We start from the raw sequence: 13,683 nt of genomic DNA, 5'->3' as shown, positions 1-13,683 counted from the left end.
CGCCCCGGAGCCACCGTTCCCCCAGCGCTGCCCCCCCCGGCGCTGTGCGAGGCAGCGGGGCCGTGAGACCCCCCCCCACCCTGGAACCCTCCCACCGGACACTTCACCGCTCACAGCCCCGCCACGAAGGACAAATGTTGGGGGGCCGGGCCCCGCCGCGCCGCCCCGGAGGAAGGGGAAGTGCCGGGGCAGGACGCGGGGCCCCGCGGCGGAGGATGCCGGGGGTGAGCCCGGAGGCTCGGCTGGGCTGGGCTGGGCTGGGACGGGCCCCACCGGCCGGCGGTGGGGTGGCCGGGGGGAAGCGAGGAGGGGTCCCTCCGGCCCGCCCTGGCTCGGCCCCGCTGCGAGCAGGAGGGCGGCTGGGATCCGGGCTCCGGGCTCCGGTCCTTTGGCCAGCGGCGGTGCGGGGAGCGAGCGGGAGGGACCCCGGACGGCGCTGCCGGCACGGAGGGGTTGAGGGCCCGCAAGCCCTTGGAGCTCCGGGAGCCGGCAGTCCCGTCCCCCCCTCCCCGTCCTCTCCGTCCCCGGGGGTGTCCCCACTTTCCCCCCATTCCTAACGCGTTGTTGTGTGGCAGCTGCCCCATGGAAGGTGAAGGAGCAGCGGCTCGTCCCGTGAAGACCCCCCCGAACGCCGGGGCTGCGCAGGAGCTCTCGAAAGGGGGTGAGAATGGAGCCGAGGGAGCAGCAGGCGCAGAGGAGCTGGGTGCGAGCAGGGACACGGGGGACAGCGGTGTCCCCCCGGCGCGTCTGCGGCCGGACCACGACATGGCACGCTTGGGCCATGGGGATGGTGAGTGCTGGGGTGACGGGGCTTTGGGAGCTGTGGTGGGGCATGTGCGCACCCAGGATCCTCCAGCGTGTCCCCCCCTGTAAACTGGGATCACTGGGATCAGCCTCTGGGGTGCTTGCAGTGACGGATGGGTCTCGTTGTGCCGCACGAAGAGCCCAGGCTGCTCCCCAGCGAGCTGCACCAAGGTCCCCAGCGGCTGCCCTGGTTTTGCAGGTGGAGCAGATGCTCTCACGAAGCCCTCGATGGACAGGCAGCAGAGCACCGAGCTCTCAGGCCTTGACAGTGAGTGTTGCAAAGCCTGGTGCTCAGCAGTGCTCAGGCACAGCCGCAACGGGAGACAGGCACGGGAGAGGTCAGCTGGGTCTCTCATCCCACAAAGAGACCTAGAGAGTAGTCTTACTGCTGCTGGTCCCTCCCATAACATGGCAAGGCCAAGTCCAAATCCAGACCTTGGTGATGACTTGTGCTGGCAGTCAGAGGTCGCTGCAGCTCCATGCAGTGGCATGGGAAATGGCAAACTCTTCATGTACTTTCCTAATTAAACTAGGACTCGTGTGTTGAAAACACATCGAGATTTCCAAGTGGAGCTCCTCAGGGGTAGAAAATATGAGGATGAATATGAGCTCATCCCTCATGTGCCATTATGCCATTAACGCCAGATCCCTGCCTCCCACAGTGCCCCAGATGGACCCTGCCCCTCCTTAGGCAGCTGTTGGGGCTGGCTTATCTTCCCTGCTCTGCTGTGGGTCCCTGTGCCACTGGTCAAACCTCATCTTGGATTTAGTTGCAGAGGAATAATTCCTGGCTTGCAGGGCTCAGTTTTTGCTAGGGACAGGAGGGAACAGCTTCAGATAAGGCATATGAGACCTGAGCGTGCAGGAAGCTTTTGGTCTCAAGTCAATGTGGTTCCTCCCTGTGCACAGAGGAGACGTGCCCTGACTCTCTCCTCTCTCTGGGAACAGGTTTCCCCTTGAAGCACTCGAACACGCTGACGAACAGGCAGCGAGGGAACGAGATCTCAGCCCTCCCAGCCACACTGGACAGTGAGTGCCACCGCACGCCTCACACGCAGACAGTGGGTGCTGAGCTGGGGAAGCATTTTGGGCTGATGGGTGAATTCTTTCTGTCCCCCAGCACTGTCCATTCACCAGCTCGCTGCCCAGGGAGAGCTCAGCCAGCTCAAAGAGCACCTTCGGAAAGGTATGTGTGGCTCTTTGGGGTCTCACCCCAGATCACGCAGTCCTGCCAGGTTACAGTGCACTCTTTGATAAACCCTCAGCTTAGTTTGACAGCCGTTGCTGGGTTTACTGGGAAGACAGGGAGCAGAGGGGGCTTTACCCTTCCTATCTCTGATGCCTCATCCATGTTTGTGCAGGCGAGAACTTGGTCAATAAACCTGATGAGAGAGGTTTCACGCCGCTGATCTGGGCTGCAGCCTTTGGAGAGATTGAAACGGTCCGGCACCTGCTGGAATGGGTAAGACCACGATCACACAGCACCTTGTTAACAGGAGACAACCCCCTCCAGCCCTAGTGGCTGCCAATCTGTCCAGCGCCATCCTGGCACCATCTCAGCCAATATTTCCCATGGCGCCAAACGGGACACGTTTGCAAAGCAAACGGCTCAGGCGCTGTCAGGTGCTTCTCCCCATTGGGCTGTGGGCTAAGTCAAGAGCATGAAGAGACTTATCTCACAGCTAGCAATAACTGTTTGTAATTAAATATCTGCTTATTGGTAATTTGAGATCACGCTTATCACTGGGGCCCTGTAATCTGCCTGCAAATGTGTTCACCGAGGCATCATTGCAGCTAATGAACTCATTGCTGCAACGTCCTTGAGTGCTGGGCTTGCAGTCAAGGACTGTCTGGGGGTGAGCAGGAACCAGATCCTCCTGCACTCTGGATCAAGCTGCTCCCCAAAGCTCTGTCCCATATCCAGCTGTTAGCAAGCACTCACACCTCGTAAGCACTGCCCAAACCCTGTTACTGTATTAGCAGCAAGTCTGAAATGCATTACTAGGGAGACAAACAGAACCCAAAATAAACAAGGTGATACATTGATAAAGGACATAATGAAGTCCAGGAGAAGTCTCTGACTGGCAGGGCTTGGAGGACAGGGAGGTTTTCTATGTAAATCAGTAATAAAAGAGACAGTGGATACTGTACAGGCATCTCTTCAGGGCTGGGAACACCCTGACTAGTGATGGGTTCCTGAGTAATAGGAACCACATAAGGCTTCATTTACTGACACGGGAGAAGGGCTTTTGAGTCCTCACCTGAGATGTTGATGATGATTAAAATATGCCTGGTTAGTATTCTGGTGAGGAGAGGTCACTGGGAACACGTGAGCTGCCTGTGCCCTGTGAGACCCGGCTCCGCAGCAGCACGCTGGGGCTCCTTCACCCTAACGCCGGTACCATCCCCAGGGTGCTGACCCCCATGCACTGGCGAAGGAGCGGGAGAGCGCCCTGTCCCTGGCCAGCATGGGTGGCTACACTGACATCGTCACCATGCTGCTCGAGAGGAACGTGGACATCAACATCTATGACTGGGTGAGTGCCACGCTTGCCTGCTCATGCAGTTGCTTTAGGAATCATAGTCACAGGTTTGGGTTGGAAAGGACCTTAAGATCACCCAGTTCCAACCCCCTGCCATGGGCAGGGACACCTTCCACTAGAGCAGGTTGCCCAACGCTCTGTGTCCAACCTGGCATTCATCAATCAATGGTTTCCTCAGTTGTTCAAACTGGTGGCGTTTCCAGCCACAAGGAAACAGTGCTCAGAACTTGAGGTTATCTTTCAAATGACACAATTTAAGTTATTGTATAACGGAGAGAATAAAACCTTTTCTCTGAGCAGCAGGAGCTGGGTGAGAATGGCCCCACGTGAGGCTGGCAGTGACACAGCCCCTTCCCTTTCCCTGCAGAACGGTGGCACTCCTCTGCTCTACGCCGTGCGTGGCAATCACGTCAAGTGTGTCGAGGCCCTACTAGGTAACAGGGAAGATCTGCTCGGTGGTAACCACCTCAGGGAGAGTGTGACACGCCTGAGCAGCTCCCCAAGGACGGGCACCTTTTGGGGGTCCCCTCACCCTGTGCTGACCCGGAGGGGACTGATCCCCACTGCCTGCTTGCAGCTCGCGGCGCTGACCTGACAGAAGAGGCAGATTCTGGCTACACCCCGATGGATCTGGCTGTGGCCCTGGGACACAAGAAAGGCAAGTATCCCCTCCTGCCTGGCAGAGAGCCCTGAAAGCCTCCAGGCAGTTCCCAGCTTCCAGCCCTGCTTGGGACTTTCCTTGACTTTCCACCACAGCTCCCTGCTCTGCCACGCAGAGAAACCAAGCCGAAGAAATCAATGGGTCCTGTTCCCTTTGCTCCCCCTCCAAACCAGAGCCGTGCTGGAGATAGGGTGGGGACACAGGAGATAGGGACAGACCCTTGGATAAAGGAGTTTTCCAGCCTCCCACTGGAAAACAGGGTCCTGCCCACAGCAGTCCTGGCTTTTCACAGCTTGGCTTCCCCGTGTCACTTCTCTCCCCTCCGTTAGTCCAACAGGTTATGGAAAACCACATCCTCAAGCTATTTCAGAACAAGGAGCTGGAATGACACAGCTGCTCCCGCTGCAGCTGCAGCATTTCTCCTGCCCAGCAAAGGGCTCTCCTCTGGGAACACCATGGCCTCACCCAGCCGTTCTGGAATGGGCAGTGGCGTGATGCTGCAAGCAACGAGGACATGGAGGAAGCTGGGAACTGCCTGTCCTGGGTGGATCTGTGCCTCTCCTGGAGGTGACACTGCCATGGGGCCTCACACCTGGGGACACACACCTGCTGTGTCCAGGCTCAGCTGCTCTGCTCGTGTTTGCATTCAAACCATACGAACAGGTATCATGTCATTGGAATTAAACTTGAAAGCAGCCGTGTGGAGCCCTGTCCATTGCCTCAGCCTGTCACAGCTGCCAGGCCCTCATCCCAGCACCAGCTACCGGGCAACCACGGGGGGAACTGGGCCAACCAAACCTCTTCAAGGCCTGGTATTCCTCTCCAGAGCTGTCTCTTTGAAGAGGGAAGCTCCCTCTTATGCCCATAAACTTGCCAAGCCCTCCCTGCACAGAGTGCTATAACCAGCCAGGGAAATATCCATAGGCAGGAGCAGAACCCAGCAGGAAGCATCACCCTGCCAGCCAGGAACACAGCACGGCCCCGGCTGGCAGCCAGCATGGTACCATCCTGAGCTGGAGCCCTGCGAGGCTGCAGAGAGCTGCTCCAAGAAGTTCAGGGGTGCTTGGGAAAGGTGAGAGACAGCCAGAGCCCCCAGCACAGGGAAGGGACACTTCTCTCTCCTGCTCCAGCCACACACCTGCACGGCCATGGCAAAAGGTGCCACTTGCCCAAGGAGCAGCCAGGGAGGAGCAGGGGCATCATTTATTCATCCAGTCACACAGGCTGTGTCCCACCAGGGACTCATAGTCCAGCCCATGGATCTCTGCACTAGTGTCCCTCTGTCACTGCCATCCCATGGGACAGGGGGTCCCTCTCAGCACCTCGGGGTACAGCTGGGGGCTGTATGTCTGTCCCCCCCTCCACGGGGGAGCACAGGCGATGGGGAGCAGCCCCTCTCTGCTGCCCTAGAGCCTCTCCCCCAGCACGCCGAGGTGGTACACCACGATCCTCCCAAAGAAGTCAGTGCTGTTCTCAAACGTGATCTTCAGCTTATCCAGCACCGTCTCCTCCACCTGGAACCTGTGTGGGGCCCGTAAAGGATCGAAACAGGCAGTGGGATGCCAGGACACGTGGAGACCCGCTCCAAGGGTCGCACTGTGGCTGGTGATGTCTGGAGCAGCTCCAGCTCTGCTGAGGAGCTGCAGCAGCAGCACCCGCAGGTCTGTGTTTAAATCACAGCTCTGCCATCGCCCCCCTACCCCTCCACAGCCTCGGGGAGCTCTGAACCCCTCTGCCAAGGGCCTTGACCCGGCCCGCAGCGCAGCAAAGGATATCTGCATGGCGTTGCTGTCCTCGGGGTACAGGGTGGAGATTCGCTCCAGTTCTTCGCCTTCTCTGCACCCTGCAGAGGACAAAATCCTCCCTGTGTCTGCCCTGCTGCAGGGCCGGGACCAGGTTCCCATCTGCACCAAAAGCATCCCAGAGAAGCCCAGGTCCTTGCTGTTCACCCCTCTCTGCTCTAGCCCATGGCCTCAGCCCCTCCAGCAGTTTGGGAATGGCTAACAAATACCCTTGGCCTTGCAAAAAGCAGTTGTGGGATGTAGGTGTGGGTAAACTGAGGCAGAGGGACCCGCGTGCCCCCAACCCAGCTCCTCACCTTCCAGTGTGCACAGCCGGCTGGAGAATCCCCCCTGGAACTGGATGTGAAGCTGCGAGATCTTGACACAGCGGGGGAAATCCAGAATGACCCACTGGCATGTACCCTGAGGGCAGGAATGACACCAGGGGCTCTGTCACAGTGGGGACAATGAGGGGTTCACCATGTGCACGGCTCCCGTCTCCCCTGCACAGCTCTCCCCCCACCCTCCAGCTCCCCCCATCCTCATCCCCAAACCTGGTCTGAGTTCCAACATGTCTCCTCGCTCGCATCGAACATGTGCTTCTTCCCAAACTGCTTCACATCCCGGTTGAGCACGGAGCTCACCCTGCAGGGACACACGCCACCATCCCGGGGACACGATGGGGACAGCGTCAGTGTTGGGACACGAGTCTCCTGCGGCGGTGGCCGCAGCACCCCGCTGTCCCCCCAAGGGGCTGGGCCTCACCGTGTGGCCGTGTCGGAGCAGATCAGGGGCTCCACGGGCATTGCTGCCTGCAGAGAGACAGCGAGGGACGAAAATGGGGACCCCCAGCAGCACTGGGGACCCCTGGTCAGCATTGGGGACATCCTGAGCAGCACTGGGGACCCCCTTAGTAGCATTGGGGACCTCCAGGCAGTGCTGGGGATACCTAGCAGCATTAGAGGCATCTGGGCAGCACTGGGGACCCCTGAGAAGCAATAGAGACCCATGGGAAGCACTGGGAACCCCCAAGCAACACTGGGGACACTCCGGGCAGCACCGGGGATCCCTAAGCAGCATTGAGGACCCCCGAGCAACACCAGGGACTCTTCAGTATTTGGGACCCCTGAGCAGCACTGGGGCCCCCCCCGAAACAGCACTAGGGACGCCCGTCAGCATTAGAAGCATCCGGGCAGCACTGGGGAACCCTTAAGAGCCATGGGGACCCCAAGACGGCACCGGAGACCCCCGGGACCGTGGGAGCACCCCCGGACCCCCTTCCCGCTGCGCCTCGCGCCCATCCCCGTCCCCTCCGGCCGCCCGCACTCACCGCCCGCCCCGCGCAGGAAGAGGCGGAGCCGCTTCCTCGGGAGCCACCCCCCCTCCGCCCCCGCCGCAGCGCTCCGCCCCCCCCACACCCGCTTCGGGGACGTGCGGGAGCACCCGGCTCCCCCCTGCGCCCCCCCTGCATTCCAAGGCTATGGGGAGGCTGCACCCCGGGGCCCCCCCATGCAGCACCCCCGGGGGTACCGCCCCCCCGTGCTTCACCCCCTCTGCAAAGGCTTCGTCCCCCCCCAGCCCCGCGCCCGACCCCTGCAGGGTTCTGGAGGGGTCTCCCCACCCCGGCTCCAGGGGGACCCCGCAGCGCTGGGGGGTGGGTGCTGGGGGGGGTGCCGGTGCCCTCCCGGGCCAGCGCGGTAGGTGGCGCTTGCGGAGCGTGGTTGGGAAGGGCAGCGGAGAGAGACCGCGAGGAGGGCAGGAATCCCTGCACATCCCAGCGTCCCGCCCATCCCAGGATCCCTGGGCATCCCAGCATTCTGCTCATCCCAGCATCCCTGCACATCCCAGCATCCATCCCCACATGTTCCAGCATCGCTGCACACTGGGGTATTCCTGCACTGGAGCATCCCTGTGTGCTCCAGCATCCCTGCACGCTCCTGCATCCCTGCACACCCCAGTATCCCTGAACGTTCCTGCATCCCTTCACACCGCACCATCCTCGAATGCTCCTGCATCCCTGCACACTCAATCCCTGCATGTTCCACCATCCTCCTCCATGCAAGTCACGAGCACAGAGCTCCGGGAGCTCCAACCTTCCTGCTTCCCAGCGTGGCAGCCTCTCAGCAGGGCTGGCGATCCCACGGGCATCGCAGTGGGAAGCCCGGAGCAGCTGTGCAGGGAGAAATCACCTCCCAGAACACAGGAGCTGCTTCAAATGATCCTTCGCCGGCATCCAGAGCCGCTGTGCTTGCCCATGCACATGCGTGTCAGGGAGCACACACATATGTGTCTGTGCACGCACACACATGTGCTGACACACACCAGCACACGCGTGATGGGGTCCGTCTTCCTCATCCTCCCTCCCCGTCTCCCCCCGCCGAGTTTTGCCTGAGAAATTGGGTCAAAACCCACCGGAGCCATGGTTGCCCCTGGGCTAACTGTGCGTTGGGGACACATCTGCCACTTGCGCCAGCGCTCCCCACGCCAGCTCCTGCCCGCGCCTGCTGTCCATGTCCCCAGTGACCCTGAGGGGAACCGGGGGGCAGCGCTCTGGCCCCGGGGGCTCTTCAGCCTCAGCATCTTCCTCACCCTCTCGCTCTCGAGGAACGAGGCAGGCAGCGACTGCGGCTGTGCCGGCAGCAGCTTGGTGGTGGCGCTGGCTCCCGGCTGCCATCCAGCCCGCCGAGGGGGGGCCTTTGCATTCTATCCAAGAGCTAATGGAAAGGCTGGTGCCAAACCAAGGCTCCGGCACGGATCCAGACCCCCCGCTCCCACCGGGCATGAGCTCGCAGCCGTGAGCCGCCGGGGCGCTGGCCCGGTGCCGCCGCCGGCGATGCAGGAAGCGAATGCCGGTGCCTTTTGTGTGGCGGGTGCCGGCGTGTGAGTTCTGCGGCGCGACCCCGGCCTGGACCGGGAGCTGCTTCCGAAGCAGCCGCGGGTCTTGTGCCCTTCGCCATTAATTACTCGCGGCGATTGATTCCCACTTCCGTGTAAACACTGGGGATTACCGGCGAATGCGGCACGGGCGGCATTCAGCACCGCGGCCCCTCTGCCCGGCACAGGGCCCTGCCTGTTCTCCTCTGCCTTTGTTCCCCTCCCTAAGCAGAGGGGCCGGGGGTCCCCGGGGCACCGGGAAGGTCAAGATTTGGCACAGCCGGTAATTAATGCTAAATACCAATGTGGTGGCATCTCCACGCTGGGCAGGTGCGGTGCCGGGAAGCGAAGGGTGAATCCCTCTGGAAAGGGATCAATAAAAGGACATGATTATAATTATCTTATAATAATTCTGATTTTAAGTCACAAACTGATGTTTCCTCCCGAAGGGGTGAGGGCACTGGGCTCATGGTTGGGTTGCTGCGGTGCCAGTGTCCTCCCTGCCGGTGCCACAGCACAAGGGGTGCCGTAGATATGGCACGTCAGCGGTGTGGGGTAGGGTGTGCCATTAATCAGCTTGGCTCCACTAATGGGAGATGCTGAAGGCAGTGCCAGGGGGGCAATTTCTGCCCTGGATAAATGAACCAGCACCGTGTCCCATGTCTGTTCCCAGTCCCTGCTGGCTGCTCCCCCCAAATCACCCCCTGCACGGTGGAATGGGTGCTGGTGGGGTGGGTGTTGCAGGAGGGCGAAGGAGCGGGTCCGGCTGCCGGAAGGGGGAAGGGAAGGAGGCAGTTGCCATGGAAACAGAAAATAAAATCAATGCATCCTGCTGTTGGGTTTGGAGGGAAGTTGGGCCTGGCCAGGGCAGGGTCTCTGTGTCCCCAGGGGTGATGCTGCACCCCCAGACCCTTCCGTGCCTCACTGCTATGCCCAGGGTGTGCCATGGGGCAGGTTTGGCACCAGCCAAAAGCAGAAACCAGCCACAGCCGGGGTGAGAAGCAGCGGGTGAGGGGCTGAGGGCAGGATGGAAGCGTGTCCATGGTGCTGGGTCTCAGCCCATCCCCTCCAGAGCAGACCTCGGATCGGGGCAACCTGCCCTGCTCCAGTCCCTGCTTTGGGCCAGGCATGAGATGCCGGTTTGCCCTGTCATGGGGGCATTCATCCTTCCATTCATCCATGCATCCATCCATCCATGCATCCATCCATCCGTCCTCCCGCCCGCTGCCTGTCCCTGTGGCAGTGCCCCGAGCGCTGGCCCCAGCTGCAGTGGCAGAGGCCTCATTAATAAGCCTCTCTCCCGATGAATGTGGCAGCTCTCCTGGAACCGGCTCCATCAGCCGCCCGCAGACCTGAGCGGAATAACAAGCGGCTCCGTGGGGCGCGGGATGGGGTCCCCCCAGTGGTGCGGGGACTGGGGCACGTGGCTGCAGGACCCCTCACTGCACGTAGAGGGTCCCTGGCACCCCAGTCTCTCGGTGCTCAGCACCCGCAGGATGGCAGTGGCAATGCTGCTCAGCACCCTTGTCACAGTGCTGTGGTCCTGGCTGCCGAACTGAGCAGTGCTGGACCTGGGGAGGATCCCAGCCTCGCTGCCCCCCAAAACTGGCTCTGATATTGGGGTCACAAGGGTGCTTTAAGACCTGCTCAGAGAGGGCCAACCTCTCCACCCCCTGAAGTGTCCCCGTGCTTGTCCCCACACTGTGGGTTGACCACATCACCTCTCTTCTGGCTCTTGATGGGAGCGAGACCTGTCAAACTCATGTCACATGGCTCCTGGGGCCTCCGCTGTCCCCTGGGTGTCTGGGGCCAAGCCAGAGCTGTGCTGGACCTATGGGGGCACCTCCAGCCCCACATTGGAGCTAGAGCCCCGCCAGATCCCTGCACCTCACAGCAGGAGCCCCTCACCATTGGAGCTGCACGCCCCAGTCGCCCCATGGCCACCTCCCCATGTCCTTGTCACAACAAAGGAAAACATCTCTGGATGGAAACTGCAGGAGGGTCGTCACGGCAACACTGCTGCAGGATTTCACCAGAAACCCAGCATTCCAGCTCAAAATGATGCTCGGGGCCCTGCTCACCCTGGCACACATGGTGCCAAACCTGCCGGGGCTGGGACCAAGGGAGCAGGACCGAGGGATGGAGTCACCCCATCCACTGCTGCCCCGGGGGCCACCTGGCCTGTCCCCCGTGGGGCTGGGGACATGGGGTGCAGCGGGGACCTGGTGACGATGGGTGCTGCCTTGGAGGAGAAGCTCTGGGCAGAGCCATTGGTGCTCTTGGGGCAATGCCCCAAGGATGGGCTGGATGTGGGGCTGGGGGTGTGGAATGCACCCTGAGCTGGGCGAGGATGGGGACATGGGGACATCCCTCTGTGCCAGGCAGAGCTGGCTCTCCCACCCGGATGAAGGGATGGCCACAGTGGGATGCTGAGGCTCTGGGTTGGGTCCAGTGGGGCAGGGGGACCCCATGAAGTCACCTCCCAACTGGAGGGACCAGCCAGGGGGACACTGGGGCTCCAAACTGGTGCCAGTGGAAGAGCTGGTCCCGCCACCACCATCACGAGCTGCAGTCTCCGGGCGCGGAGCAGCTGCCAGCGCGGGGGGAGAGGTGTCTGTTAAATCCCCATCCATAAGCTGCGCTGGCTGGTGGCTGTTATGACATTTATCTGCACTCGAGAGGAGAGCTCCGATAACTCACTGCCAGCACCTTCCTCAGCAAGACAAACAGCCGGCAGCAGAGCAGCCACCCTGGTTCTGCCGGGGCCCTGTGTCCCCCCAGAGGTGGACGGGTGGGTGCCTGGGGTCCCTCTGCTCCCCCCTTGTTGCTCCGAGCCCATGGAGAGGTTTGAGTCACTGGGCGCCTCCGGCTCTGCTCTCCCCACTGCCCCTTCACCCCATGGACCCATTGTGGGTCAGGGTCAAGGCTGGGTGCAGCTTCATCACCACGTCCACTGCTTGTTGGAGAAGGGTGATCCATGGGTGCTGGGGGGAGCTGAGCTCGTGGGTGAACCCATCTAATCCCCAACCTGTGATTGCGTGGATCACACCCTGCCCAAGCCACCCGGATGAAGCTTGGGAAGGAAGATGAAGAGCAGGAGGAAGGGTTTGGGCAGCAGGGAGGCAGCAGGGGGGTGGGATGTGGGTTTTGCTGTGGGTGCAGGACCTGGCTGTGGTGGGGGGCAATTGGAGTATCTTCACCCCAAAGGGTGCCCAGTTCCTTGCATGAGCAGGGTGCGCGTTTCAGAGCCAGCGCATGGGCAGTGGTCCTGCTTCCACCGCAAACCAGCTCCTCCACGCTGGACCATCCACTCCACACCCATCAGACAGTGCAGCAAACCCCAACCAGCACCCATGGGTGCCCTTTCCAAAGCAGGATAGACCTCTAGAGTGGCAGCATCAGCCACCTGGACCCGCTCGGAGCAGCGAGTAGCCAGAACATCATAAATCCCATGGGATTCTCTCCCCAGTCTTGGCAAACACCATGGGGGTATTAACCCCTGTGGCTGTTCCCCACGCTTGGGCACCTACGTAGGGATGGGGGACGCCAGCTGCAGGCACATAAAGAAGGGGAACAGAAGAGCTCTGTGCCGGGGTTGTGCCGGGGAGGGGGGCCCACAAAAGGCAGGAAACGCCGCAAAAACTCTGGCACAATGGAATCGGAAATGAGAACTTTGCTCTCGGGTTTCCGTGGATCTATCCTATGGGCAAAATGAAGGGGAGTGAGGGGGGGAAATACTCTTTCACTGCTTGTTGCCAAGTTGTGGGAGACAGGGTGGCATTCTCCATTCACTATCAGGAAGGTGACCTGCCCCCCACCCACCGCACGGGGCCATATGGGGGTGCAAAGGGGCTGGAAGATGCTGCCGGTGGTACCTTGTATGGCTTGGGAGGGATTTTGGGGTGCAGAGGGGCTGGAAGATGCTTCCCTGTTTGGAAACCCCCTAAGATCCCGCTGCATCCCAGGGCAGGGATAGTGTGGGGCACAATGTCTAGGACAGGAAGGACCCCACAGTGACTTGGGAGGGGCTGCAGAAGGGCTGGAAGGTCTGGAAGGTCATCCCTCCCTTTTTCTGGAGACCCCCTAGAATCCCACTTGAACGCAGCCGGCTCCCAGTGCAGGGATAGGGGGAGATGCTGGATGCAGAGGGGGCCCCCCGCCTACCTGAGGGGGGCTGCGGAGGGGCTGGAAAGGACACATCACCCCTCTTTAAAGACCCCCCCCATCGTTACAGGGACCCCCCCCAAAACCCCGCGACGCCGATCGAGAGGAGGGGGCAGCCCCGGTTTAGGGGGGGTGGCCCCGGTTTTGGGGGGGGCAGCGCATGCGCGGCCGCCCCTCGCCCTGCGCCGGGCAGCGCGGCGGGGCGCGGAGCGGGCGCGGGTTCTCCGCCGCTGCGGGCAGGTGCGGGCGGGCGGCACCGGCGGCACCGGCGGGGGGGCCGCGCCTGCCGCCAGCCGCGATTGGCCCGGCCCGGCCCGGCTCGGCCCCCTCCGGGGGGGGTCCCGGCCCGCTGCCCCCCCCCCCCTCCTTCCTCCGCGACCCCGCTTTTAAGCCTCCGGTGCCGGCGAGGTGCTCGGCTCCACCGGCGGGGATGACCCTCTGCGCGCCGTGAGCACGGCCCCAGGTACGTGCAGCACCGGCACCGTCCCCGCTGCGGTGCCCGGGGCCGGTGGCACCGCTACGGCAGGAGCGGGACGAACCCGGGCTGGGGGACGCGGTGGGGACAAGGGAGCTGCGGGGGACACACAGTGGGGTGAGGACACTCTGGGTGTGGGGCAGGGATGGGGTTGGAGAGATGCTGTGACAGGGTTGGGGGCACTATGGGGACTGGGGCTATCAGGGCTGGGGATGCTGGGGACTGTGGGGCTGGAGGGGATGCTGCGGTTGCGGTTGGGGGGGGGATCAGGAGTGGAGTTGGGGGCACCAGGGCAGGTGGACAATGGGGCTGGGGCCACTGGGGTTGTAGGGATGCCAGGACAGGGGGATACTGGGGACACCTGAACAGGGGGACAGTGGA

At 61.9% G+C, this 13,683-nt stretch overlaps 2 protein-coding genes across 9 annotated transcripts; one reads left to right on the top strand and one right to left on the bottom strand.

Annotated features, from left to right (window-relative positions):
• Positions 1-32: 32 nt before the first annotated feature.
• Positions 33-4,713, top strand: RFXANK (regulatory factor X associated ankyrin containing protein). Of its 6 annotated transcripts, none has more exons than XM_030509253.1 (10): positions 33-224; positions 576-790; positions 1,004-1,072; positions 1,753-1,833; positions 1,925-1,990; positions 2,166-2,266; positions 3,216-3,341; positions 3,715-3,781; positions 3,925-4,005; positions 4,338-4,713. In XM_030509253.1, the coding sequence occupies exons 2-10, from the start codon at positions 583-585 to the stop codon at positions 4,394-4,396; spliced, it is 858 nt and encodes a 285-aa protein (XP_030365113.1). In that variant the 5' UTR covers positions 33-224; positions 576-582; the 3' UTR covers positions 4,397-4,713. The 6 variants fall into 6 exon arrangements, with proteins under 6 accessions (XP_030365113.1, XP_030365110.1, XP_030365112.1 ...); XM_030509250.2 differs by having other exon boundaries at positions 42-224; positions 4,346-4,713; XM_030509252.1 differs by lacking the exon at positions 1,004-1,072 and having other exon boundaries at positions 140-224; positions 4,346-4,713.
• Positions 4,714-5,196: 483 nt separating this feature from the next.
• NR2C2AP (nuclear receptor 2C2 associated protein) lies at positions 5,197-7,033 on the bottom strand. Of its 3 annotated transcripts, none has more exons than XM_030509257.1 (5): positions 6,555-7,009; positions 6,344-6,434; positions 6,107-6,239; positions 5,784-5,851; positions 5,197-5,531 (listed from the first exon to the last, which is right to left on the bottom strand). In XM_030509257.1, exons 1-5 carry the CDS (start codon positions 6,797-6,799, stop codon positions 5,415-5,417), a joined length of 654 nt encoding a protein of 217 aa, XP_030365117.1. In that variant the 5' UTR covers positions 6,800-7,009; the 3' UTR covers positions 5,197-5,414. The 3 variants fall into 3 exon arrangements, with proteins under 3 accessions (XP_030365117.1, XP_030365118.1, XP_030365119.1); XM_030509258.1 differs by having other exon boundaries at positions 6,107-6,212; positions 6,555-6,994; XM_030509259.1 differs by lacking the exon at positions 6,107-6,239 and having other exon boundaries at positions 6,555-7,033.
• Between the last annotated feature and the right edge of the window lie 6,650 nt (positions 7,034-13,683).

This window comes from Strigops habroptila, chromosome 20, assembly GCF_004027225.2.
Source record: "Strigops habroptila isolate Jane chromosome 20, bStrHab1.2.pri, whole genome shotgun sequence".
In the NCBI taxonomy this organism is placed as follows: domain Eukaryota; kingdom Metazoa; phylum Chordata; class Aves; order Psittaciformes; family Psittacidae; genus Strigops; species Strigops habroptila.
The sequence above is the reverse complement of the archived record's forward strand: the minus strand, read 5'-3'. Positions and strand labels throughout refer to the sequence as shown.